A 25,825-nucleotide genomic window follows, 5' to 3' on the forward strand; every position below is an offset into this window, starting at 1 on the left:
CCAGTTAGGCATCAGGGGCAGACTTTTCTGGTGGGTCCGTGATTTCCTGTCTGGCAGATCTTTTCAAGTGCGTGTTGGTGCTGCTCTGTCCTCCGTGTTTCTCACTAAAAAGGGTATCCCTCAGGGTAGTTGTATTAGTCCCACCCTTTTCAACATAATGATAAATGATGTTGCCTCTCTTCCAGGGGTACAGGGCAATTTGTCTTTGTTTGCCGATGATATAGCTATCTGGGTTCGGGACAGGAACTGTGCGTTCATCTCCAAGCGCCTTCAGGCTGATGTTGTCAGTATTGAGCAGTGGGCTGCAAAATGGGGTTTTGCCATCTCTGGGCCTAAGTCTAAGCTTGGAATCTTTACTCTCAAGAGAAAGGTTGAGGACGTCAGATTAACAGTCAATGGCATGGCCCGAAAAGTCTCTCCGGTGGTCTCCTTTTTGGGGGTGATCTTTGATAAGGGCTTAACCTGGAATGCCCATTGTGCCAAACTTGTAGCTAAGTGCTCGAAGGGTCTCAACCTTCTCCGTTGTATCTCGGGTACTTCTTGGGGTGCCCACCAGGATAGCCTCCTTATCTTGTACAGAGCTCTAATACGTTCGCACTTTGATTACGGGTGTCAAGCCTTTTGGGACATGTCCCTGTCCATCCGGAGGAGGTTGGAAGGAGTTCAGTTCAAAGCTCTCCGCATATGTCTTGGTGCCTTTAAAAGCTCTCCAGTGAGCGCTCTCCTGGTTGAAGTGGGTGAGCTGCCTTTGTCACTTCGATGGGAAGTGTCTATTCTCAAATACTGGTCCAAATGCATTTCCTTCGGGGTAAATCATCCTGGCAGTTCTCTGTTCCTGGATTGCTGGGAGTATCATGCTCTCGGTAATCTTTTGGTCTCAAGTGTGTTAGGGCGGTTAAAGGGTTGGGGTTGGACCTCCCCCCGGTTAACACAGCCAATAAAGTGTCCCTATGGCCTGGGACCTTGGACCTTGGACCAATAAAGTGGCCTTGGACCCTCGTGGTTCCAAGAATTCACTTGGATTTACAGAGTATGACAGACGGACAATCCCGTCGCGACAAGTAACATGGCTGTGGAATTCATTCACAAGTTCTGGAGTCAATCTCTCCATGCTTATACAGATGGCTCCAAAGATCCGGGTCTTGGCCGCACTGCGGCTGCCTTCTGCATCCCCGATGTGAAGGTGACCAAGGCTTTCAGGCTTTCAGACCACCTGTCGATATTTTCGGCAGAACTTTATGCAATTGTTTTGGCTCTTGAATGGATTATAGACTTTTATCCCCTCAGCGCGGTCATATTTTCCGACTCTCTCTCGGCACTGATAGCGCTTAGGTCGTTCCAGCCTGGCAGTAGGAACGAATTGGTTCTGGAGGTAATTCATCTCGTAAGTTTGGCCCATTGGAGGGGCACGGTCGTCGATCTATGCTGGGTCCCGGCCCATGTGGGCATTGCAGACAACGAAGTGTGTGACCAGGCGGCCAAACGCGCCCTCAATCTGGATTTCGAAACCCCGGTTCCGCTAGGCCAGGCAGACCTCTCTAATTTAATTAAACAGATAATTAATGTTGTATGGCAAAGTCAGTGGGACTCCTCCCCTAAGGGGAGGTGGTGTCACAAGGTGCATCCATCGATCGCGTCCTTGGGGTCGTCTCCCCGGCTCCTTCTCAGGGAGCAGTCTATCTATCTCGACTTAGAATTGGACATTGTTTTCTCAATTTTTACCTTCACAGGATCGGGCGCCATCCCTCGGGGTGGTGCGATCGGTGTGAGGTTCCCGAAGATCTGGACCATGTTTTTTCTTTTTTCCGCGTTATAATAATGCTGGATCTCGTCTTCAGCTTTCTGTCCGCGGAATGGGGATCACGTGGTCAGGTCTGCCGGAAGCCTTTTGCTGGCTGGATCTGAAACATCCTGGGTTTTGTAGATCAGTTTTAAAGTTCATCAAATATACGGGGTTAGCAGTGTGAGGGTCTAGTTTTTCTCGTGTTAATCTCCTGGTTGGTTTGTTTGGAGGTTCCGGTGCGTGGCGTATATAGAGCCTCGCGGCTCTGAAAGCGCCAGTAAACCTAAAAAAAAAAAGAAGAAGAATCTGCGGCTTGGAATTAAACAAAACCCGAATATTTGTAATGAAATCGTCGATGTGTGTCGAATCTGCGGATTGGAATTGATGAATTAATTATTTTCAGGGATTGCTTCAGTGTGGGACTCCACTGTCTTCACTAGCACGTTGTTATGTGTTCAGCTGTACTCCACCCTACTTTACTGTACGGTACTGTGTGGTAACTTTTCTCCACCTTAGTCGAGTGTACTTTACTTCCCAGTTCGCCATGAATGGAGATGTCTCTGGGGAAGATAACAGGTTGAACCCTCCGGGATCCTCGAGTTTCTCCGATGGAAGGAACTTGGTCGGTCCTGAAGATTCTCACTCGGACTGCAGGTTCAGGATCGCTCGACCTGAGGAGAACGAGTCCGGACACGGTACGTGACGTTCTCTCCATTGATCCCGTCTATTGAGCTGTTATTCGCTTTTTAAAGCCATTTGAGTAATTTCGTTTCATAGTAATTTCGCAAACTCGTCTCCAAGCTGTCGAGAATGGGTTCGAATCCCGACCCAGCTATAAACACAGGCAGGGTGATCGCTTCATCAATGTGCCTCGAATGGACGTTAAAATAGCCGTCCCGTCTGGCAGCATCAGTTGGTGGACGTTAAACTTAAAGATCCCACGGTGTCCTTCACGAGAGGAAGCGAGATATCGCCGGCATTCTGGACAAATTACAAATTCTGTTGCGTCGCCACCAGCAGAGGGCGGTGAATGAGCGACACAGCCTCCAATGATGCCAATGATGCCACACACCGCAGGCAATGATGCCAGCCTGGAGCCTTTTGCTGCATATGGACGAAGAAGAAGATTTAGCTGCTCCAACACACTTATGATTATTTATCAAGAATGACCGAAATCGCTGTGATCACAAAGTGCGACAACATCCGGTAACGGGCTGATTGGGAAACGCACATTTAATGCGCTTTTCACCTCCGCCATCGAAGGTGCATGGAGGTTATGTTTTCAGCCCTGTTTGTCTGTTACTTTCAAAAAATAATAATAACCAATTGCGAGACAGAGCTAAAAACAATAAATAGCAGGATATCTCAAAAAGTTGTGGATGGATTCAGACAGAATTTGGTGGACTGGTTGGGTATGTGACAAGGACGAAGTGATTAGATTTTGGTGAAGATCTGAATATGGATTTGGATACGAGAATTTATTATTTAATTTCTAAGTGATTCTTCACCATTGACAGATCGGATGAAAAGTGATATTTAAAATGATATTTTAAAAACTTATGGACGAGTTATGAATAAACTTGGTGTATGACTTGGTTAGGTGACAAATACAAGCCGATTAGATTTTGGTTCAGGTTCAAATCCAGATCTGGCCTATCATTGGGATACAAAACTTATTTTTCCTGGGAAAACCACATGAACAAGCTGGCCTCCAAAGCCAGTCGCCGACTGGGCATCCTCCATCGTGCGAAGTCCTTCCTTGGCACACCTGACCTCACCACATACAAGGCTTTCATCCGCAGCTCAATGGAATACCTTTCTCCCCTCTGGGCCGGTGCTCCTGCCTCACACCCAGCTCGGCTTCACGCTGTTGAAACCAAAGCTTTCAGAATCATTGGAATCTGCCGTGATGAAGCTGATTCTGAGGGCCTTTCAATCACTCACCGCAGGCAAGTTGGTGGTCTTTTTGTCTTCTACCGACTCCTCTCCGGCCTTGTTCCCCCAGCTCTGTCTGTGCTCTGTCCCCCAAATATTCCGACAGGTTGCACAAGATCTACCTGCAACCCTCTTTTGGTTAAACTGCCAAAATCAAGACTCTCTGCTCACCTTCACTCCTTCATTCCTCTTTTCTCCCCCCTCTGGAACAAACTCCCTCACTCTATTCAATCCCACTCCTCCCTCCAGGTCTTCAAAACAGCTGTTCACCACAATCTCTTGTCTTCCCCCATCCAAAACCTTGATCTTTTCTACCCCCGTTAATTCACCCCAGATCCACTTTTTTGAAATTCCAACTTCCGACTTCTTTCCTGGAAGTCCTAGCAATTTCCATGTGTTTTATACCTCTCCCACCTCCCCCCCCTCCCTTCCTGTGCCTCCTCCCCCCAAGCCCTCTCTCTCCCACAGATCTCCCGATGTCCCTGCTCTCAAATGTTATACTTGTGTGCTTCCCTCTCTCTCCCCATTCTTGTCTCCTGCTCCCTTTATTTCGTCTTGTGTGTCCGTTTGTTCTTTTGTGATTAATGTTAGCTCTCATACGAGCTTCGATCTTGTTTACAAAAAAATAAAATAAACTGTTCAGCCTGGCGGAGGTATGCACCACCGAGTGCTGTTTCAGTTAAATAATAGACCATCAGCCGTGGCCAAGAATGCACCTAGAAAATGAGTTTTGTTCCACTGATCGGATGGGGGGGGGGGGGGGGGGAACTTGTTCGACACACCTTCAGCTCGGCAATGTACCTTATGTTAAATGTTCCTGAATGTAAAAAAAAAAAAAATTACCTGTGTACCTTGTGTTAAATGTTCTCACAAATCCCGACAGTATTTTCTCAGGAGGCATCCGAAAACGGTCATTTTGGGGTCGGAGCCCACGTTTAGGCCCCAGTAACTGCCGATTCGGGCATCACTCAACATTCAGGCGAATAGTCATTGGGACTGTCAATGAATGTCAAGAACTCGAGGGAGTGGGTTGCCTTCACAGAGCAGCAGACAACATTTAGATGGACAATTCTACAGTTAAATGGCCTAACCACACACAATAATAATATAGATCATGTGTCAAATTTCATGCAAGTTGTAATGCATGAATGAATGAACATACATTGACAAATTTAATTTGAATTCTGAATATAAACCGAGATCACTTCACCACGAAAAATACATCAAATCCCACGAACGTGGCCATGTTACCTATCCTGGATATTAACCTTGACAACGTCATCGAATCAGGTTTCAGTGTTAATCATCATCATCGTCATCATCATCAGACTGAAATGTAGGTTCGGTACCAGCATTTTTGACATTGTCACACCCTGTGCCCGATGTCGCACCCTGTGCCCTATGTCACACCCTGTGCCCTATGTCGAACCCTGTGCCCTAGGTCGAACCCTGTGCCCTAGGTCGAACCCTGTGCCCTAGGTCGCACTCTGTGCCCCAGGTCGCACCCTGTGCCCCAGGTCGCACCCTGTGCCCCAGGTCGCACCCTGTGCCCCAGGTCGCACCCTGTGCCCCATGTCGCACCCTGTGCCCCATGCCGCACCCTGTGCCCCATGCCGCACCCTGTGCCCCATGCCGCACCCTGTGCCCCATGCCGCACCCTGTGCCCCATGCCGCACCCTGTGCCCCATGCCGCACCCTGTGCCCCATGCCGCACCCTGTGCCCCATGCCGCACCCTGTGCCCCATGTCGCACCCTCTGCCCCATGTCGCACCCTCTGCCCCATGTCGCACCCTGTGCCCCATGTCGCACCCTGTGCCCCATGTCGCACCCTGTGCCCCATGTCGCACCCTGTGCCCCATGTCGCACCCTGTGCCCCATGTCGCACCCTGTGCCCCATGTCGCACCCTGTGCCCCATGCCGCACCCTGTGCCCCATGCCGCACCCTGTGCCCCATGTCGCACCCTGTGCCCTATGTCACACGAATCCGGCACATGGAGGCTACCATATTGGATGGATGGTGATTTCAATAAATCGCTGATGTGGTTTGCTCATCCCATTGGGCCAGTGAGGTGTCACGTGATGAGTGTTTGGACTGGCTTTTTTTTCATCGGATTTCCTTTTCCTCAGGTTTCAAATCGATATGTTTCAAGAGAATTAAAACTAAACATTTGCTGTCCAGAGCTGTATTGTGATTTTTAGTTTATTTAGAAGTACTATTTCATTTTGAGTTTGAATTGGATGTTTCCCTTTTCAGATTTTATTGTGAAAGTAAAGGTGGAGTCCGAGTTCACTGATGATTCCTCCTCGCTTGTCAAAGGTTTGAAGAACAACAACAACAACAATAAAAATAATAATCTTCTGGTGATTGTTCTAATAACAGAAATGCTTCCCTGAGGAAGAACAAATTTATCAAATGTTTTACAGTTGAAGCTCATCCGGGGACGAGGGAAACATTTCAAAGCTATTTTCAGACTTCCCAAGATATGTTGAGGAATAAGCATGTAAAGGTGGAACCAGGTAGTTCTCCTCCAAGGGAGTCCGGCAAAGCTGCTCAGCTGCTCGACGGTAAGCCGAGCTTCATGGAGAACACATCACACTGTTTTTACTGTTTTTTGTTTGTTCTTGTTGTTGATGAAATGATTTTGTTCCAAACTTTGTGGAATAACAAATATATTCAATTGTAGTCAACCAAGTGGGCTTGTTTATCTTCACCAGACAGGGATAGTTGTTGCTTCTAAAATACCCAGAAATATTTCTGTGCTTTGCATTTCTGGCCTTTACTCAGGATTGATCAGACACACATAGGCAAAGTCTCTGTTTCACAAATAGTCAGTGGGCCCAACCCTCAAATTAGAGTTACTGGTACCATATCGGGGGAAGGTTCCATATGCTATTTTTCAAGTTGCATATAACATCTCTATGCAAAATACAAATTCATACAAATGCTCATTACTGCTGAAACATCACATGCTGCTAAAACACAGCTGGAGGCCCACATCTTTCACCAGCATTATATGTGAGTAGGCTGAATAGGTTTTCTCAATGTATGAAGAGAGGAAAGAGGCTGCAGTCTGCCTGTCTGAAGGATGAGGGATGTCACGGCATTGGGTGGAGTCAACAAATAGATAAAGCAGAGAGCGAGAGAGATTATTGATGAAGATCAGGAATAGGGCTGGGTCAAGTACACTGCATTGTGGGATTCCAGCTTTGACAGTTAGAGGAGAATAAAGGATTCCATTGAGTCCCACATATTGGCCATGAGAGTGGAGGAGGTGAGTAAGCCATGTGTGGCCTTGGACACCATTGGCAGAGAGTTTGAGGAGTAAGGCAGGAGACTGTCCTGATCTCATGTCTGACATTGAAGGCCTTCATCCATTGTTGTGTGGGTAAAAGCAGAATGTCCAAGGTGGAGTGACCTGGTCTGAAACTAAATTGGTGATCTGAGATGAGGTTGTTCAAGAAAAGGAAGGATTTCATATCAACTGTGATGATATATTCCATTACCTTAATGATTTATTGGAAGTGAGCTGATATATCTGGAGTTGAGGGGGCAGTCGTTGCACCTTTGTTGATTTATGGTTGGTGATGTGGTGGTGTGGTTCAGATAGGATCAACAAAATAACTTTTCTTTGTGTCTGCAATTCCAAAGGTCAAATATTGATGGAGCCAGTGATTTTCTGTATCAACAAAGCAACTTCTCCTTTTCCAAAAAAACAAAATTACGCTTCAGAAAATCAAAGGGAGGCGCAAAGCGCCCCTCCCTTTATATATAGTGTCAGAAATATGGTTATTTTTTTAACACAAGTGTAAAGGTAATAAAAAGTTGTATTTCAAAACAAATTCGTACAAGAAAGTGAAGTACATAACATGCCATTTATTTGTGGAAAAGAACACCGAGGAGATGTGCACCATTTCGTCTGACGCATTCCTCCAATCATGGACGCCAATTATTCATGACGTTCTGCAACATGGCCACGTCAATATTATTGATTTCACGTCTGATGTTTTCCTTAAGTTCATGAAGAGTTTGTGGACGGTTATCATACACTTTGTCCTTTAGAAATTACCACAAGAAATAATCGCATGCAGTCAAATCGCGTGACCTCACTGGCTATGGAATATCGCCGTTTCTGAAAATGACATGCTTTGGAAAGAGTACCCATTCAATAGTCATAGACACTCTGGTGGTGTGGGAGGTTGCACCATCTTGCTGAGACCACGTCATTGGGCTCACTTCTGCAAATCTGTTTAATTTTCTGGAGAGGAAGTTAGAAACCATATCGGTATATCGAGCTGCAGTTATCGTGATGACATTTCCGTTATCGTTCTCAAAGATGTAATGCCGAACGACGAAAGTGCACACCACACTGTGACTTTGGGACTGTAACGGTTTCGTGTGCATTTCTGTTGGGTTTTCGGCTGCCCAAACATGAGTATTTTTCTTGTTAACATCGCCACACTGATAAAAATGTACTTCATCAGACATTAACAACTTGTTAGCAATGTTTTGGTTTTCATTTCCATCCATAAATGAAAGCATTCCCTCACAAAAATTATTGGGGGCAATCTCATCATCTTGGCTTAATTCCTGGACAGTTTGAATTTTATAGGGATAAAAGTTTAAATCCTTATGCAATATGCGGTGTCGTGACATGTGAGAAATTATTAAGGCCGATGCATGTTTTCGGCTGGAGCAATGCGGACTTCTCAAAACTGACTCCCTTACACGCTCAATGTTTTGTGCCGTTCTTACTGATTTGGGTGCTCCCGGCGGTTTCTCTTTTAAAGTTGAGCCGGTCCTCTCAAACTTCTGAACCCATAACTTGATAGCACGAACAGACGGCACATTCCCATGACGTTGAACATTGAAATGGAGTTTGACTTGACGTTGTGTAGCAGTTGCACTTTCATTATTCTTGTAAAAAGCTTCGATGGCGAAAGCACGTTCTTCACCCGACCAGTTCCACATGAACACTAAATGTTCTGCCTGCAAAAAAGAAAACTAAATCAGTAAAAAAATAATAATAATAAAAATGCATGTTATGGACTTAAATATCGTGAATGAACTTATTTTGAAATACAATTTTTTATTTCCTTCACAAGAATTTCAAAAATGACCATTTCTGGCTCACCCTGTATAAATGATCGTTTCTCTGTATGCAGCTTTAACATGGGGACTGAATATACATTTCTTGTCTCGGCTTCTACTGAACGAAATTGGCTGCAAATTTCAGAAGTAAATGCTTTGTACATTGAGGTAATATGTTCCAAATTTCAGCAACGTCTGTTTCCACATTCTTGAGTTTTATTTAGAAAACCCTCAAAGTCACGTTGGTGTCTGTCCGTCCATCCGTCCGTCTGCCAAAATGTGTTGGCGCTCATATCTCAATGGCTATACATTGAAACTAGCTGAAACTTGGAATATAAATCGGCCAATAGGTCCAGTTTATGGCTTTCAAAATAAATTCCACCTAAGTGCTATAGTTTTTGCTTTAAAATTATATATATATACATAAATAAATATATAAAATATATATACAAACTTTCTAAATCTTCAAAATATTATTACCTAAATCTAATCTGCTGGCTTAATGGCCTAATGGATATGGCATCAGACTCCCATGCTGGGGAGTGTAGGTTCGAGCCCCATCTGGGTTGAATAAATTTTTTCTTCTTACTTTTTGAAGTATTTTATATCATCTTGGGAAAATGAAAGGCAGGTGCAAAGTACCCCTCCTTTTATATGGAATCATTTCTCTGTGTGCAACTTTAACAACATGGGGACTGAAAATTTGTTTGTCGGCTTATATTGGCATATCATTTTTATAAATATACATATATACATACTTTATACCCCTTTAAAATATTAAAAAAAAAATTCTAACGTGCTGGCTCAATGGCCTAATGGATAAAGCATCAGATTCCAAAGCTGGGGATTGTGGGTTTTGAATCCCGTCTGGGTTGAATTTTTTTTTCCCATTGCTTTTTCAAGTCGTTTATATCATCTTTAATAAAGTCTTGTATGATGAACAAATGCATTTTGTTTGTATTTAAAATGAATCTTGTGAAAAATGCCAGGGGTATAGAAAAGGCCCCTTTATATGGGATGTGCCATGTGGAAAACTATAGAAATGAAGGGACATTCTTGGGTAAAATGTCAGGGGCATAGAAAAGGCCCCTTTATATAAGGGTATGCACCATGTGGCAAAGTGGAGAAATGAAGGGAAAAGCTTGAAGAAAATGTGGAACAATAGAAAAGAAGGGGCATTCAAAAAATCTCGTGTGCATGCTGTACTCCCTTGTGTTCTTATGAGGAACCAAGTAATGATCGAGAAAAGTTCATATAAAGGGGCACCCGACATCTGGCAAATAAAATGCTGTTACGTTTATGGGGGGGGGGGGGGTAGGCAATGAAATACCTTAGGGCCAGGTAGAATTGTATAGCGTAGTGTGCTCTAAATTTCACGACGAAAAAGAAGAACCTCCATGTACCTAAGTAAGGAATCTGTTACACCGGATGTCGTGTAGGTCATATATTTGTCCCCATGGCAAGGGGTGGGGCTATGTTATTTAGGTAGGGATTAAGGGTAATTCTCCTGTATGTAAATGCCTCTGTGATTTCTCCTTTGTTCCTTATGACACACACCACACCAGCCATGCACCCCGCACCTTTACGAATAACACCAAATAAAGTAACCGGAACCAGGACATTCAAATGCCGCTGAGGCCACCAGCCGGGTCATCGTCAGGGACTGCGGGAGGGGCAATGGGGTCCAGCCCCGAGGGGTAGTGATTGATCCGGCCGATGGAGCGATGAGATGGACTCTTTGATTGGAGCACGCACGGATGTCATCGGATGGCGTTGGAGACCGGGGAACAAAAATACTGTGTCCTGGCATTTTCTTTCTCTTGGTGTCCCGAGTTGATGAGAGGCGGTCAAGGTTCGTGCTCTTGGCTCTGACTTCGTGGATGTGATCGCAGGCAGACACATTCTTTCTCTTGGTCCAGGCTGCGTGGTGCGAGCGGATACATCCTTTCCCTGGTTCATTGGTGCTAACTTTGTGGTGGCTGGGTGCACCTGAGAGACCTTGGTGCTTTGTGGAGCGTGGGACGAGGATCGAGGGGGGCCTACTCGCTTCAAGTTTGCAGGTGGTGGTGAACACGGCTTGTGACACCCACAAGGTGTCTTGATCTTGAGACACCAAGGCGTGTATTTTCCCACGCACGGACCAGGGACCCGTTCGAGGACCGACGGGGTTCAAGGGCCGGTCAAAGCTGGGCACTGAGCAAACAAACCAAACACACATTTATTACTTTCAGTTATTTATCCCCTTGTGTTGTATATGAGTCAGTATGGGAGCGCTCCATTTAGGATTTTAGTTTTACCCTGCATTTCTTGTTTCCTGGCATTATTTTTTATTAAACCCTTTTATTGTTGCATTTTAATTCCGTGTCGGTTTGATTTGATTATCGTGGTTCAAGGATGCTCCAGTGGAATCCGTGCAGGTAAGAGCCTTGCTGCCCTCCACTGCTCCTCACATGTATAAAGAAGGTCCGCCAGAGTTGACTGAACGCCTCGGAGGTCAGCTCGATCAGCTATTCGTCCCCAGGGGTGTTCACTCCCGGGAACACAACAATACATTTACTTCGTCTTGCAGCTGTATGAATCAAATTGGCGCCCCTTCATATTAACTTTTCTAGAGCATTACTTGGTTCCTCCTAACAACACAAGGGTAGTACAGCATGCACACAAAAATTTTTGAATGTCCTTTCTTTTCTTTACTTTGCCACATGGCACATACCCTCATATAAAGGGGCCTTTTCTATGCCCCTGGCATTTTACCTCAGTATGTATTCTGCCTTGTTTTATCAGTGGAAAAATAAAGAATTATTTGTGCACATTGGATCCGATCATGCACCATGCTGTTTACGGAGCTGAAACCGTTTCTTTAGCGAGGGTTAAAATCCTGGATTGGTCGCCATTTCAAAACACAGGAAGTTATGGCAGTAATTTGGAATTTGGCCAGGTTTCCAGCGATATGTCCCCTACTCTGCAAAAGACCCCCGTGGGATACTTAATGTTTGAACAGAATTGGCATGTTCGGTCAATTAATTTGTTACTCAATCAAAAACTAGACGCATTCATTTTGTTTTCAGATCAAAAGGTCAAAGTAGCCTAAAATCATCAATTTTTATTCGATGAATTTGAAATTTGAACAGAAGTTGAATCGTGGGTCACTGAAGCTTATTGCTTTTTAAGGCAAAATGTAAAGGATCAAGATCACGTACAGGCCTCAATTTCCATCCGATTGACTTTAAATTTGAACAGATTTTGTATATTTTTGATCACGTAATTTGTTCACGAATAAACTAGAAGCCTATTGTTGTTCTTAACTTCCGAAGGGCAAGGTCGAAGCGACTGACTTCACAAGGCTTGTTTACGACTATTCATAATTTAGTCTTTGGAGAATTGTGCACACAATATCAGAATATTTTGTTTTTTACTTTTTTTCTCTCGGTTGCCACATTCCGCGATTTTTTTTTTCTGTCAAATTCAGTTATCCGTTTCAAGTCACCGAATCCGTGAATTCTGTCCGTTTTCTACGTTGTGGAAATTTACTCGCTCTATATTGACCAACAGAAGGTCAGATCATCGGATTTCCTTTTCCTCTTGGGTTTCAAAGCGATATGTTTCAAGAGAATAAAAACTAAACACTTGCGGTCCGGAGCTGTATTGTGATTTTTTGTTTATTTCGAAGTACTATTTCATTTTGAGTTTGAATTGGATGTTTCCCTTTTCAGATTTTATTGTGAAAGTAAAGGTGGAGTCCGAATTCATTGATGATTCGTCCTCACTTGTCAAAGGTTTGAAGAACAACAATAATTTTTTAAAATAATAATCTTCTGGTGATTGTTCTTATAACAGAAAAGCTTCCCTAAGAGAACAAATTTATCAAATGTTTTGCAGTTGAAGCTCATCCGGGGACGAGGGAAACATTCCAAAGCTATTTTCAGACTTCCCAAGATATTTTGAGGAAAAAGCATGTAAAGGTTGAACCACGTAGTTCTCCTCAAATGGAGTCTGGCAAAGCTGCTCAGCTGCTCGACGGTAAGCCGAGCTTCATGGAGAACACATCACACTGTTTTTACTGTTTTTTGTTTGTTCTTGTTGTTGATGAAATGATTTTGTTCCAAACTTTGTGGAATAACAGATATATTCAATTGTAGTCAACCAAGTGGGCTTGTTTATCTTCACCAGACAGGGATAGTTGTTGCTTATCATTGCACATCGGATTTTTATGTGAAAAAAATATATCTATTTTTTCATATAAAACGGCTTTTTGCGCGCAAAAAAAAGTTTTGCTATTTTCGGAGAAAAAAAAAATTTCGCCCTTTTCGGGAAAAATAAAATAAAATGCCCTTTTTGGTCGGAAATGTCTGGCAACGCTAAAAAAAATTAGGGAATTTTTCGAAATTTTTAACTGAGATCGAAATTTTTAACTGCGATCGATCTCAAAAACAAAACGTTGTGTGCGTTGCGTCCCCAGCGTGTACAGCAGTGAGGTGGTGTACTACAGTGAGAGAGTGTACACAAAGTGTGAACAAGTCTCCGATCAAGATGAGTGCTGCTCTTCGTGACAAGTGGCTGAAGGAATTCAACGCTGGCGGCGATGGGGCCACCTTCAAGTACGTGTCGAGTGACACGGCTTTCTGTCGAGCTTGTGAAAAGACTTTCCGGGCGGAGCAGAAGTCTGAGCTGGTCCAACATGTCCGAGGAGACCGCCACAAGAGCAACTTGGCCTTGAAGAAGAAGAGGACGGTCACGCAAGCCACCATGGAGGACTTTGGTGGCGGAAAGAGGCACAAGTGCGACGTCGTGGCTCAGGAGCTGTGCCAGGCCATGCTGGCCGCTGGCATCCCATGGTCGAAATTGGAAAACCCTGCCCTCCGGTCGTTCCTGGAGAAGCACATCACTCTCCAGATCCCCGATGAAAGCTGGATTCGAAAGCACTACCTCGACAAGTGCTACGACGAGGCCTTGGCGGGGATCCGTGCCGACCTCGGACAGCAGCCCATCTGGCTGTCCGTCGACGAGACGACCGATTCGGCAGGTCGATATGTGGCCAACATCATCGCGGGTCGCTTGTCCAAGGAGGGGTACTTTCGTCCCCACCTCGTCCAGTGCATGTTTCTGGAGAAGACCAACTCCGGGGAGATCGTGCGCGCAGTCAATGACACGCTGCACTATCTTTGGCCTGATTTCAAGCCGGAGTGCCTCAAGGTCCTCGTCAGCGACGCCGTGGCCTATATGATCAAGGCCGGCCATGCCCTGAAGGAACTCTTCCCGGACTTGCTGCATGTGACTTGCGTTGCCCACGCGCTCCACCGTACCGTGTCTGCGAGACAGTCCGAGAAATGTTCAAGGACGTCAACGATCTGATTGCCACGACGGAGAAGGTGTTCGTCAAAGCCCCGTCGCGTGTTGTCCTTTGGAAGGAGCAGCAGCCCAATCTTTCTCTCCCCCCGGAGCCCATTCTGACTCGGTGGGGTACGTGGATCGACGCCGCAGTGTTTTACGCCGAGCACTTCGAGGCCGTCAAGGACATTGTGGGCCAGCTGAACGATGACGACGCGATGGCAATCCGGAGTGCCAAGGACCTGTTCGGAAAGGCGGACATCAAGCTCAGTTTGGTCTTCTTAAATGCCCACGTGTCGTTCATCCCGAAGATCCTTAAGCAGCTGGAGGAGGCCGGCATGGAGCGGGCCAAGGCCTTCCAGCTCCTTGATCAGGCCAAGGAGGAGCTCGAAAAGATCCGAGGCTGCCGTAAGGAGATCCTGCTCACCAAGTTCAAGGCGGTGCTGCAGCGCAATCCCAACATTGGTGTGCTGAGGACAGTGGCTTTGATCCTGGATGGAGATCAGCATGGATCTGAGGTTGGTGTGCCGGCTGGAGTCAAGCTTGCCGACATCCCCCTCTTGAGGTACTGCCCCATCGTCAGCGTCGACGTGGAAAGGTCCTTCTCCGTCTACAGAAACGTCCTCACCGACCACTGACACCGCCTCACCAAGGAGAACATTACCAAGATAATTATTTCAAACACCTACTTTATCCGTTCCTAAAAGGGTCTTGTCAATTTATTCTAGTCCTCTACTTATCAAACAATGCGGTTGCAATAAAGGTACCTGAACGTCATTTTTTACCTGTTTACTAGCCCAGAGTGCTTAATGTTGTGCAGGAAAAAGCTTACCATTTTTTGTTCTTTTTTTGACTGATTTCTGAAAAACTTGGTAATCATAAAAAATGAATAAAACGGGGGAAAAAAATATTTCGGGATTTTTTCACATAAAAAAAATATATTTCCGCTTTTCAAAACATAAAAGGCCTATTTTCTAAACATAAAAATCCATAGTCTACTTATCATTTACCCAGAAATATTTCTGCACTTCGTATTTCTGGCCTTTACTCAGGATTGATCAGAAACATAAAGAGCTAATGTTTGAAAACTCTGTTTCACGAATACACACCTTGGAAATAACATTGGAAATAACTACTTGCAGGAGATTTGTCGATTGTCTACTGTTTATTTTGCTGTGTCTGTGTTTACTGTGTGCCTCTAGTTTGGTTTTGTTTTAAAATTTGTGCAAATTTGTGAGTATTAGTCGGATTTTTTTGTACAGGGATTTTTGAGGCCGACCCGCTCCCTCGTCAGTTGAAATGCGTCCTTTCTCTGTAATACATTGTCTTTTTATTTTCACCCCTCTCTCTTCCTCCCTCAATTTCCTCCCAACTTCATACCCTATGTTTAATGTCTGGAATATACATTTAAAAAAATAAAAATTCCTCCTCACTACATCTCCCCCTCCCACAATCTCCCACCCACTCCCCCTGCACCCCCAATCATGAGCACGTGTTGTCCCGTCTCTCTCCTCCTCAATTTTGCTGATTACCCCTCATCCTGCCCTCTCTCCTTGCTCTTCTGCAATCTCTGACCCACTTTCAACAGCTCTCCCTGCATCCCCTTCTCCTCCATAATCTTACCCTTCCCCACCCCTCCCCTCTCTCGTACCTGACGCTTCCCCTCCCTCTTCCTTCATGGTATGTACCTCTAACATCCGGGGCCTTTGCTGAAACCTGACTGATCTCTCCATACAACTTGCTTCTGACAAACCAGACTTAATCTGCTTAGCAGAAACTTTCCTCTTTCAAGATGTCTCTGCTTCCTTAATATTTCTCCCTGGTTACTCCCTCCTCCGGTATGATAGACCTGAGCTTCGTCCTTGTGGTGGAGTTGCTGTCTTTATCAAAATCTCTATTCCTCACTCTCCCTGCATTACGATCACTCCATCACACCCCCAGGAGTACCTCTGGCTGCGGCTTCCTCTCCACTCCCACCTTTTGTTCATTTGTGTGTTGTACCAACCACCAAACAGTGATGACTCCATTTACATCTCGCTGTCTGACAACAGGGACCAACTTCCATCCACTCATCCCAACTCTCTCTTCCTCATATGTGGCGACTTCAACTGTCATCATGCCAGCGGCTGGGTGTGGGTACCTCTCACACCTGCCGTGGCACCTTGGCAAAAGACTTTGGGACTGACACAATCTGTCAATTTCCCGACCCGGATCTCAGTCAACAGAGCATCTTCTCTTCTGGATTTGATTATGACTAACTTCACTGCAAATGTCTGTTGTTTGTCTTCAGCTCCAGTTGGTTCATCTGATCATATGATTGTTGAAGTGGACATCCCTCTAGCCATTCATAGAGAGCCACCTCAGCGCCGCCCAGTCTGGCATTTACTCAGGCCGACTGGCACGGTCTTCAAGCAGCCATCAATCATCTGGATTGGTCTCCCATCTCCACTGTCTCCGACATCAAGTCATCCTGGGAATTCTTCCAGAGTAAATTGCTCTCTCTCTCTCTCGTGCACAGATTTATCCAATCTCGTCTTCAGTTGTCATACCCTTCCTCCAGTCCATGGTACACTGAATCTTGTGGTGAGGCAGTTGCCATGAAACAACTGTCCTTCGCCTCCGGGAAGGCAAATCCAACTCAAGGCAATCTCTGTTCCTTCCACAAAGATAACCTCCCCTTCAAAGATCTCCCGATATCCTGTTCTCTACTGTTGTCGTGCTTCCCTCTTTCTACCCCTTTTGTCTCCTGCTCCCTTTATTATATGTTCTATGTGTTAGCTCTAACACAAGCCTCAACGTGGTATACAACAAAATGATAACCCTAACCCTAACAACTCGACTCAAGACTGAATTCGCAAACCTGTCCCCCTCCTCCAAATCCTGGTGGCATCTGGTCAAATCTGTTTCTCGTGTTTTCTCCCCTTCCATCCACTCCCTTACCTCAAACAGGCACACTGCTGACTCCGCACGTGAAGAAGCCGAATGCCTCAACTCTGTGTTTGCCACTCTTGTGTCCAAAACCCATCTCTCTGTGTGCCCACCTTACCCAGTCAAACCCAGCTGCTCCTGGACTCTGTCCTTCTCTCCTGACAAGGTGGAGAAGTTTCTTTCAAACCTCGACTCTCATTCTGCAACCGGACCAGACGGCATCAGCCCACGGGTCCTAAAATCCTGCTCTGCCGCTCTTTCACACCCTCTCTCTGTTCTCTTCACCCTCTCTTTTGCTCAAGGTCATCTGCCATCAGCTTGGAAATCAGCCAACATTACCACTTTACATAAGAAAGGTGCAAAAACAGATCCTTGCAACTTCAGACTAATCAGCATGCTCCCAATCATCAGCAAGGTCATGGATTCCATCATCGCTTCCAACATTAAATTCTTCCTCAGCAATGGCTTGATCTCTGATCATCAATTTGGATTCAGACCACGTCACTCTACTCTGGACATGTTGCTTCTGCTGTCTCAACAATGGATGGAGGTCCACAATGCCAAACAGGAAATCAGAGCCGTCTCCCCTGACATATCTCGTGCCTTCGATACGGTCTGGCAACCGCTCTGCTCACCAAACTCTCCTCTTATGGTATCCATGGAAATCCCCAAACATGGCTTGTGGACTTCCTCTTCTGTCATAGTCAAGGTGTAGCTCTGAATGGAATTCTCTCATCTCCAGTTCTTCAAGGCAATGTTCTGGGCCCTGTGCTTTTTCTAATCTTCATCATTGATCTCTTTCCCTGGTGTTGGTGTTGGGCCAACAAGTCCCTGGTGTTGGGCTAGCGGCTAGGGTGCCGGCTTAGGATCCTAGGATCCTGGGTTCGAATCCCGGTCAATCGCTGAATTAACGCCAGGGGGGTTGACTCAGCCTGTCATCCTTCCGAGGTCGGCAAATTGAGTACCAGTTCACTGGTAATTCCCTGCTTGTCGTTAAAGGCGGCAAAAAGGGTTGGCGTCAGGAAGGGCATCCGGCTGTAAAACATTGCTTCAAAAAGGGGACCGAAAAACAACAACAACCACAGTTCCCGAAAAAGGCCAACCCCCGCTTGCGGGGAAAAAATGGCCTCGAAAGGTGGTTTTTATCATTGATCTCTTTGACCCTCTTGAAAATCCTTTATATCTTTTTGCTGATAAATCCACTCTTTGCCGCTCCATAACTCATCCCTCAGATCGGCAGGCAGCAGCCTCTTCTCTCTCTGCAACACAACAACAACAACATGCATTTTAAAGCCATTTTCCCTGCTAGAGCGGGGGTTAGCCTTGCGGTCCCCATGACAATCTTCTCCATTTTGCCCTATTTTCTGCATCTCTCCTTGTTAACCCCCTTGCCCACATTTCTTCTTCCACCATCTTTAGCCAAGTCTTTCTCGGTCTTCCCCGTCCTCTACTTCCTTCATTTCCATCACTCTTCTCAACCAGTCACTTTCATCCTTCCTCAACACATGACCAAACCATCTCAACCTGTTCCTCTTCACAGCATCAATCACAGGCTCTATTCCCATCCTCTTTCGCAATTCATCATTTGTCTTCCTCTCTCTCAACGATACTCCACACATCTACCGAACCATTCGCATTTCCACCCTTTCCAGCCTCCGTTGCTGCTCTACGTTCATTACCCATGTCTCGCTCCCATAAATCATAACACTTCTCACACTTGCAGCATACACCTTTCCCTTCAGCTTCAACAACACTCCCCGCCTCATCAGCACGCCACTCAGTTCCCGAAACTTCTTCCATGCACATCTCACTCTTGCAACCGTTGCCGAGTCTGATCCACCGTCTCCATTCAGCATGTGTCTGAGGTCGCAAAATGTTTTCACACCTTCCAGCTTCACGCCGTCTCCAAGATCCAACTCAACATTTCCTCCATCTGCAGCTCCCTCTGTGCACACCTTACATTTGAATGTAGCTGCCACACTGGTTAATGACCCTCTCGGACCACGACATTTTTGATGAACCCACTCAGCGCACATTGTACACTGAATGGAGTTCACTCCGACACCCTTCCTGCACACAGCACATGGCCACTTCCCAGTTCTTTCCACCTCACCACATGCTTTACCACTTGCCATCACCTTCGTCTTTCCTATATTCACCTTCAGACCTTTTGTCTCCATACATTCCTTCCACTTATTCATCTTTTCCTTCAGTCCATCCATACTTTCCGCAATCAACACCAGATCATCTGCATACAACAACTCCCACGGTAAACCCTCCTTTACGTTCTGAGCCAGCACCTCCATCACAGCTACAAATAGTAGACTTAGTACCAACCCCTGATGCACTCCCACCTTCACCTCAAACTCACCACTGTTCCCGTCCTTCGTCCTTACAGCTGTGCGCGCTCTTTTGTACATTGCCATCACTACTCTGATCAACCATTCCTCCACTCCTAACTCGGCCTCAGTGGTCCTTTTGTCCATCCACATACCTCACCAACGGCTCCCAACAGACTATCTTTCATTGACATCCAACCACGTTCAAGCTCAGCCACATCATCCTCTACCCTACTCAGCCTCTCTTTTAATGCCTCCCTTACTGTCACCTCTTTCAACCTCCACACCTTCATTCTCGGTTGGTACTTCACCCGCCAAGCTCTCCTCGCACCTTTCACCCTTATGTCGCAGACAACCAAGTGGTGCTGTTAAACAGCCTCCTCCACCGGGATCACCTTTGTGTCCCGGAGGTGCCCCCTATCTCGCCTACGCACCATCAGGTAGTCAACGGTTGTCGTCGACCCACCTGACGTGTATGTAACAAGCTTATTATCCTCTTTCTGGAACTGAGTCTTACAAATCAACAAATCAGCTCCATCAGCAAACTCCAAAATCCTTTCACCTGCTCCATTTCTCACACCATATCTGTAACCCCCATGAACTCCCTCAAAAATCGTCCATACTCCTTCCCACATGTCCATTTAGGTCTCCTCCGACCACAACAACTTCCTCATCTTTCACGTTTTCCATCAGCTTCTCTATCGCACACCAGAACTTGTCCTTCTCTTCATCGCTCCGACCAACCTGTGGAGCATATCCCGAGATGACGTTCACCAAGAGCTTTCCAATCATCATTTTCACCATCATCAACCTATCACTCACTCTAGTCACACTCACCACACTGTCTACAAACTCCTCAGAAAACAGGACACCAACCCCATTCAGGCCCTCCGGGCACCCTTGCCACACAAACTTGTATGTCCCTGCCTACCCTTCACCATTCTCACACCACTTCCCTTCCATCTCGTCTCTTGCACACAACATATGTCCACTCTTCTTCTGATCAATACTTCCACCACTTCTCCTGATCTCCCTGTCATTGTCCCTCCATTCCATGTCCCAAACCTCAGAAACCGATCTCCACTTCGGGCTGTACCCAACCCATATGTAGTTGTAATTGTCATGGTTCTCTTTTTGAGGCAATGTTTTTATGGCCGGATGCCCTTCCTGACGCCAACCCTCTTAGTCGCCTCTTCCGACACGCAGGGATACGGTGTACCTATTCTAACCAGGGTGCACACCGGGATAAAGCTTTGAATAAAACCAAACGGGTTTAATCCCAAACAAATAAACGGAGAATGAAATCAATAATAACTATATACAATGAAGTGAAATAAATCCGATAAAAACTAAGGCGTCAAGTCACAAGCACAGATGGGGTGAGGGACACAAAATGGCGACTTATCTCGGGTGGCAGCGGTTGAGAGGATGGGCACAGAGCAGGCGATGAGGATGGGCACGGAGCAGGCGATGAGATGAGCAGGACGACGAAGAGATGATGAGGAGACGAACAGGACCATCAACAGGCAATGGTGGAGGATGATAACACCAAGGCCAAAGCAGACAGGCAGGATGACCTCCTTAAAGCTCTCCTTCTTAGGAAGACCAATCTCCTCAGAATACCAGTTCTCACCAAAAACATGAGCTCCTCTCCTCAGGCTCGCGGAACAGTTAATTCTCCTCAGGCTCGCTGTGCAGTTAATTCTCCTCAGGCTCGCGGTACAGTTAATTCTCCTCAGGCTCTTCTCTCTCTGCAGACCTGGATAAAATCACAAACTGATCAAACAAGTCGAACATGTCTTTCAATCCTGACAAATCTCACACTCTCATTTTGTCTCTCTGAAAAGACCATCTGGACAACCCTCCCATCTACTTTCTCAACAACCTCTCGAAGAAGTTCTGTCACTCAAGCTTCTGGGTCTCACTATCTGCCATGATCATTCCTGGGAAAACCACATTTCCAAGCAGGCCTCCAAAGCCAGTCGCCGACTGGGCATCCTCCGTCGTGTGAAGTCCTTTATTGGCATTACTGAGCTCCTCACCACATACAAGGCTTTTGTCCACAGCTTGATTGAGTACAGCTCTCCCCTCTGGGCCGGTGCTCCTGCCTCACACCCAGCTCGGCTTCACACTGTAGAAACCAAGACTTTCAGAATCATTGGTATCTCCTGCAATGAAGCTGATTCTGAGGGCCTTTCACTCTCTCACCGCAGTCAGGTTGGCTGTCCTTTCCTGCCTTACACCCCCTGCTCTGTCTGTGCTCTTTCCCCCAAATATTCCTGCAAGACGCACAAGCTCTGTCAGCAACCCTCTTCTGATAAAACTGCCAAAATCAAGAGTCTCTGTTCACCTTCTCTCTTTCATTCTTCTTTTTCTCGCCTCTGTGACAAACTCCCACACTCTCTTCAATCCCACTCCTCCCTCCAGGTCTTCAAAACAGCTGTTCACCACCATCTCATATCTTCCCCCATCCAAAATCTTTATCGCTTCTACCCGGGTTAATACACCCAAAGCCCACCTCCTTCAAATTCCATTTTCTTTCATGAAATCCTGTGATGTCCATCTTGTTTACCCCGTGTGGCCCGCCCCAGCTCTTTCTCTCCCCCTCTTGTCTCCCACTCCCTTGTTCATTGTTATCTCTATATGCGGGTTTTCAGAGGTGGGAGGGAGTTCTCCCAGAACTCAAAATGTCCACCTTTTTTTCGGTGAAGTATCATTATTCATGAACTATATGGTGAAACTTCGTTCTCATTGCTTTGTTCCAAGAGCTCTTTTTAGAATCCTCACTAAACCTCTGACAGCCTCCACTTGCAGCTCGTTTGTCGTGATATTCCCCCGAATGATTTTAAGCACTCTAAGGGTTTTCATGATCATCCCTGTTGTTTCGACTAGGACTGGTACAATTTTAGCTTACTTCAATTTCCAAATCCTTTTGACCTCGTTTTTCAGCTCCCGGTATTTAAACATTTTCTTGGTTTCTGAAGCATTTAGTCAAAAAGCATTGGGAACAGAAACCTCAATCAACAATACCGTCTTTTCATTTTTGTGTTTGAGCACTAGTTGTCTGGACTCAATGCTCCGCCTGCAATGTCCACACTTAATTGGATCATCTTATCATGCGTGTGCACCATATGCTCATCTTCAAGAATCAGATTTGGTTTGTGTTTCCATGATTGCTCTGGGGCCGGAATGTTGAAATGTTTACAGATGTGCCAGAGGATTACTTTGCAGAGGCTGTCATGTCTTTTTGTGTGCAACTGTTCTGACATGAGTTTTTTGCATCCTGAATGGAGATGACTGGTACTTTGTTTCTACCCCACAAAACCTGCAGTTGTCGGATTAGCTCAATCCCACCATTTTCTTTTTCTTTCATGAGTGTAGTTTCCCTGGTCTTGGGCATTTATGATGACTCAATCGCCATCCCAGTTAATCTGACCTCTTCTTAGCCATTCCAATGAACCTTCCTTGTTGATCCATGGTCTGTCAAGCTCTTTTTAAAATCCTCTTGCTCTTTTGTCATTCTCTCATTTGTCAGAGTATATCTGCTGATATTTCTTTTTGTAGTTTTCCCTTTTCTTCTTTGCGATCATTGGGGCTGTATTTGTTTGTCTTTCCTTTTCCTATGTAGTATCCTGCAGTTGCACCTGTTTTTGGAAGTTTGTTGCTAAATTGATTAAGGATACATTTTCTGATTTGTTGTTTTCTTGCTCGTGTACAAATCTCATTTGATAGTCTGTTGAGCTTTTCACATACTCCGCTAGCCCTACTACACAAGTTGTTCTGTGCACGTGGATCAGCTCCATCAGACTGCCTCCTCGTTATCGTTTCGGCAAGTAAAACCTCGGAATGCATTCATTGTTGTCGAATGGTTTATGAATAGTTAGAAGCTTCCTTGTTTTGATGTCTATGTTGTTGATCTCCAATTGTGGACGGTTTATAATTGCACAGCTTTTAGCCTGGTACATCACGGAAGCCACTCCTGAGAAAAATGAACATCACAGCATGCCAGGAGTTTGCCAAAAGGCACGTGAAAGACTCAGAGCATTAGGCAAAAGATTATGTGGTCTGATGAGTGGTCTGTTGTGGATTATGTTGTCTGTTATGTGGATCATGTGGATTATGTGGTTTGTTGTTGTTGTTGTTGTGTGATGAGACAAAAAAATTAACCTTTGGCCTTGAATGCAAGGCGCTACGTCTGGCGGAAACTTGAAGTGCTCAGTAAGGGTTTTCTTGGTCCTCCCTGTTGCTCTGACTATCACTGGTACAATTTCAACTTTCTTCAATTTCCAAGTCATTGGAAAATGAACATTTTCTTGGTTTCTGAAGCATTTAGTTCAAAGTCATTGGGAACTGAAACCTCAATCAACAATGCCGTCTTTTCCTTTTTGTGTTTGAGCACGATGTCTGGATGCAATGCTTTGTTTGCAATGTCCACACTTGATGGGATCATCTTGTCACATGTGAGCACGATTTGTTCATTTTCAATGATTGGATTTAGTTTGTGTTTCCATGATTTTTCTGGAACCGGAATGTTGAAATGTTTGCAGATGTGCCAGTGGATTACTCCAAAGACTCAAGTGGATTACTCAAGTGTTCTCTTTGCTCCAAAGCATTTGCTCAACCCTCACGTTTACACGCTCATCAAAGAAAACATACACGAGAGAAAGACACCGCATATGGAGATAACAACCAACGAGGGAAACCATACAAGTGTTCTCCATGTAATAAGGCCTATGGCCAAGTATCAGCTCTACAAACTCATCAAAGAACACACACGGGAGAGAAGCCTTACAATTGTTCTGTGTGTCCGAAGGCCTTCAGGCAATTAGCACATTTACAAACTCATCAAAGAACACACACGGGAGAGAAGCCTTACAATTGTTCTGTGTGTCCTAAGGCCTTCAGTCAATTAGCGCATTTACAAAATCATCAAAGAACACACACGGGAGAGAAGCCTTACAATTGTTCTGTGTGTCCTAAGGCCTTCAGTCAATTATCACATTTACAAACTCATCAAAGAACACACACTGGAGAGAAGCCTTACAATTGTTCTGTGTGTTGTAAATCGTTTGCAAGCAAGACACAATTAACAGAGCATGGAAGAACACACACGGGAGAGAAGCCCTACAATTGTTCTTTGTGTCATAAATCATTTCCATGCAAGAAAGGATTAACAGAGCATCGAAGAACACACACAGCAGAGAAGCCCTACAAATGTGTGTGTCAGAAGTCATTTGCTTGCAAGAAATCATTAAGAGTGCATAAACGAACACATACCGGTGAGAAGCCCTACAGGTGTTCTGTGTGCATGAAATCATTTACTACATTATCATCTTTAAAAGGACATCAAAGAATACACACAGGAGAAAAGCCATACAAGTGTTCTGTGTGTATGAAATCATTTACTTTGTTAACATCTTTGAGACAACATGAAAGAATACACACAGGAGAGAGGCCTTACAAGTGTTCTGTGTGCAGCAAGACATTTATGACTTTATCAGCTGTAAAAGAACATCAAACAACACACACTGGTGTGAAGTACCGACAACGCAATTTACGAATACCTCACTCAACAACCCTCACACCCTCGCAGCTTTAGAGGCAGAACAGAAAGGATGTGGGAGAGTCTGCTACCGATAGAATGATTGATAATTTGTAATGCTTTGGAACACAACGCTGATACAACGTCACTTGGAAGGAAAAATTGAAATCCCAGGGGTAAAGATGACGTGGTATCCTACAAGGTGACAGCCTCCAGATTTGTCTGGCTCTGGACCCAGAGTAACCCCGTCAATGAACAAGGACACGGATACAGTCCAACGTGCAACAGAAAAATAACCAAAGAACCGAGAAAGGTAAAACTTCTATCTGCAGGGATGATCTAAAACTCTTCACGCCTAATGGTAATAAATTGGCAGGTCAACTCAAACTAGTGAAGCGTTACTCGGAGGATATTCGAATGGAATTTGGTCTTGACAAATGTGCAAAATGCACATTTCTATTTGGCAAAACAAAAAGAACACACAATATCTCAATCGATGAAAGTACATCAACACAGGAACGAAGCATCCTTCAATTAGTCAGGGGGAAATCCAGTTGAACCCCTTCAAAAAACAAGTCAGAGGTTTTTGCATTTTTGGCATCCTTGGGACTCCTAGTCAACATTTCTGGATGATAACATTAAATTTAGGCGGTGGCATTTTTTTTATTTGCGTATTTTCAAAATGGCTGCCACCCGCATTTAGCAAAAACAACCACTAGCACATCTCAGCAACTAATGGGTTGATTTTGTTGGTTTTACTATCAAATGATAGGTTTCCTAGGTTGCTGAATCGATTTGTGAGGTGACCGAAGCATTTCAAGGTCAAGATCACATGGTCAATGTGATATGTGACCCCAAAAAGATGAAAAATAGAAGGTTTC

At 45.2% G+C, this 25,825-nt stretch overlaps 1 protein-coding gene across 2 annotated transcripts; it reads left to right on the forward strand.

Moving 5' to 3' along the window:
- The first annotated feature begins 2,172 nt into the window (after positions 1-2,172).
- Positions 2,173-25,463, forward strand: LOC137427464 (uncharacterized). Of its 2 annotated transcripts, none has more exons than XM_068116989.2 (6): positions 2,173-2,478; positions 5,973-6,035; positions 6,143-6,283; positions 12,521-12,583; positions 12,687-12,827; positions 13,267-14,925. In XM_068116989.2, exons 1-6 carry the CDS (start codon positions 2,328-2,330, stop codon positions 14,157-14,159), a joined length of 1,452 nt encoding a protein of 483 aa, XP_067973090.2. In that variant the 5' UTR covers positions 2,173-2,327; the 3' UTR covers positions 14,160-14,925. The 2 variants fall into 2 exon arrangements, with proteins under 2 accessions (XP_067973090.2, XP_078634288.1); XM_078778162.1 differs by lacking the exon at positions 13,267-14,925 and adding an exon at positions 23,950-25,463 and having other exon boundaries at positions 2,207-2,478.
- The last annotated feature ends 362 nt before the right edge of the window (positions 25,464-25,825 follow it).

Source organism: Myxine glutinosa, chromosome 5, assembly GCF_964187855.1.
Source record: "Myxine glutinosa chromosome 5, kmMyxGlut1.1, whole genome shotgun sequence".
Taxonomy (NCBI): Eukaryota; Metazoa; Chordata; class Myxini; order Myxiniformes; family Myxinidae; genus Myxine; species Myxine glutinosa.

What these genes read in the sequence shown, in the direction of transcription:
- LOC137427464 (XM_078778162.1), top strand. Translation starts at nt 2,328, where the DNA reads ATGAATGGAGATGTCTCTGGGGAAGATAACAGGTTGAACCCTCCGGGA. An exon ending in GGAGAACGAGTCCGGACACG is followed by an intron (nt 2,479 to 5,972) that starts GTACGTGACGTT and finishes TTCCCTTTTCAG; the next exon opens with ATTTTATTGTGAAAGTAAAG. An exon ending in TTCGTCCTCACTTGTCAAAG is followed by an intron (nt 12,584 to 12,686) that starts GTTTGAAGAACA and finishes AATGTTTTGCAG; the next exon opens with TTGAAGCTCATCCGGGGACG.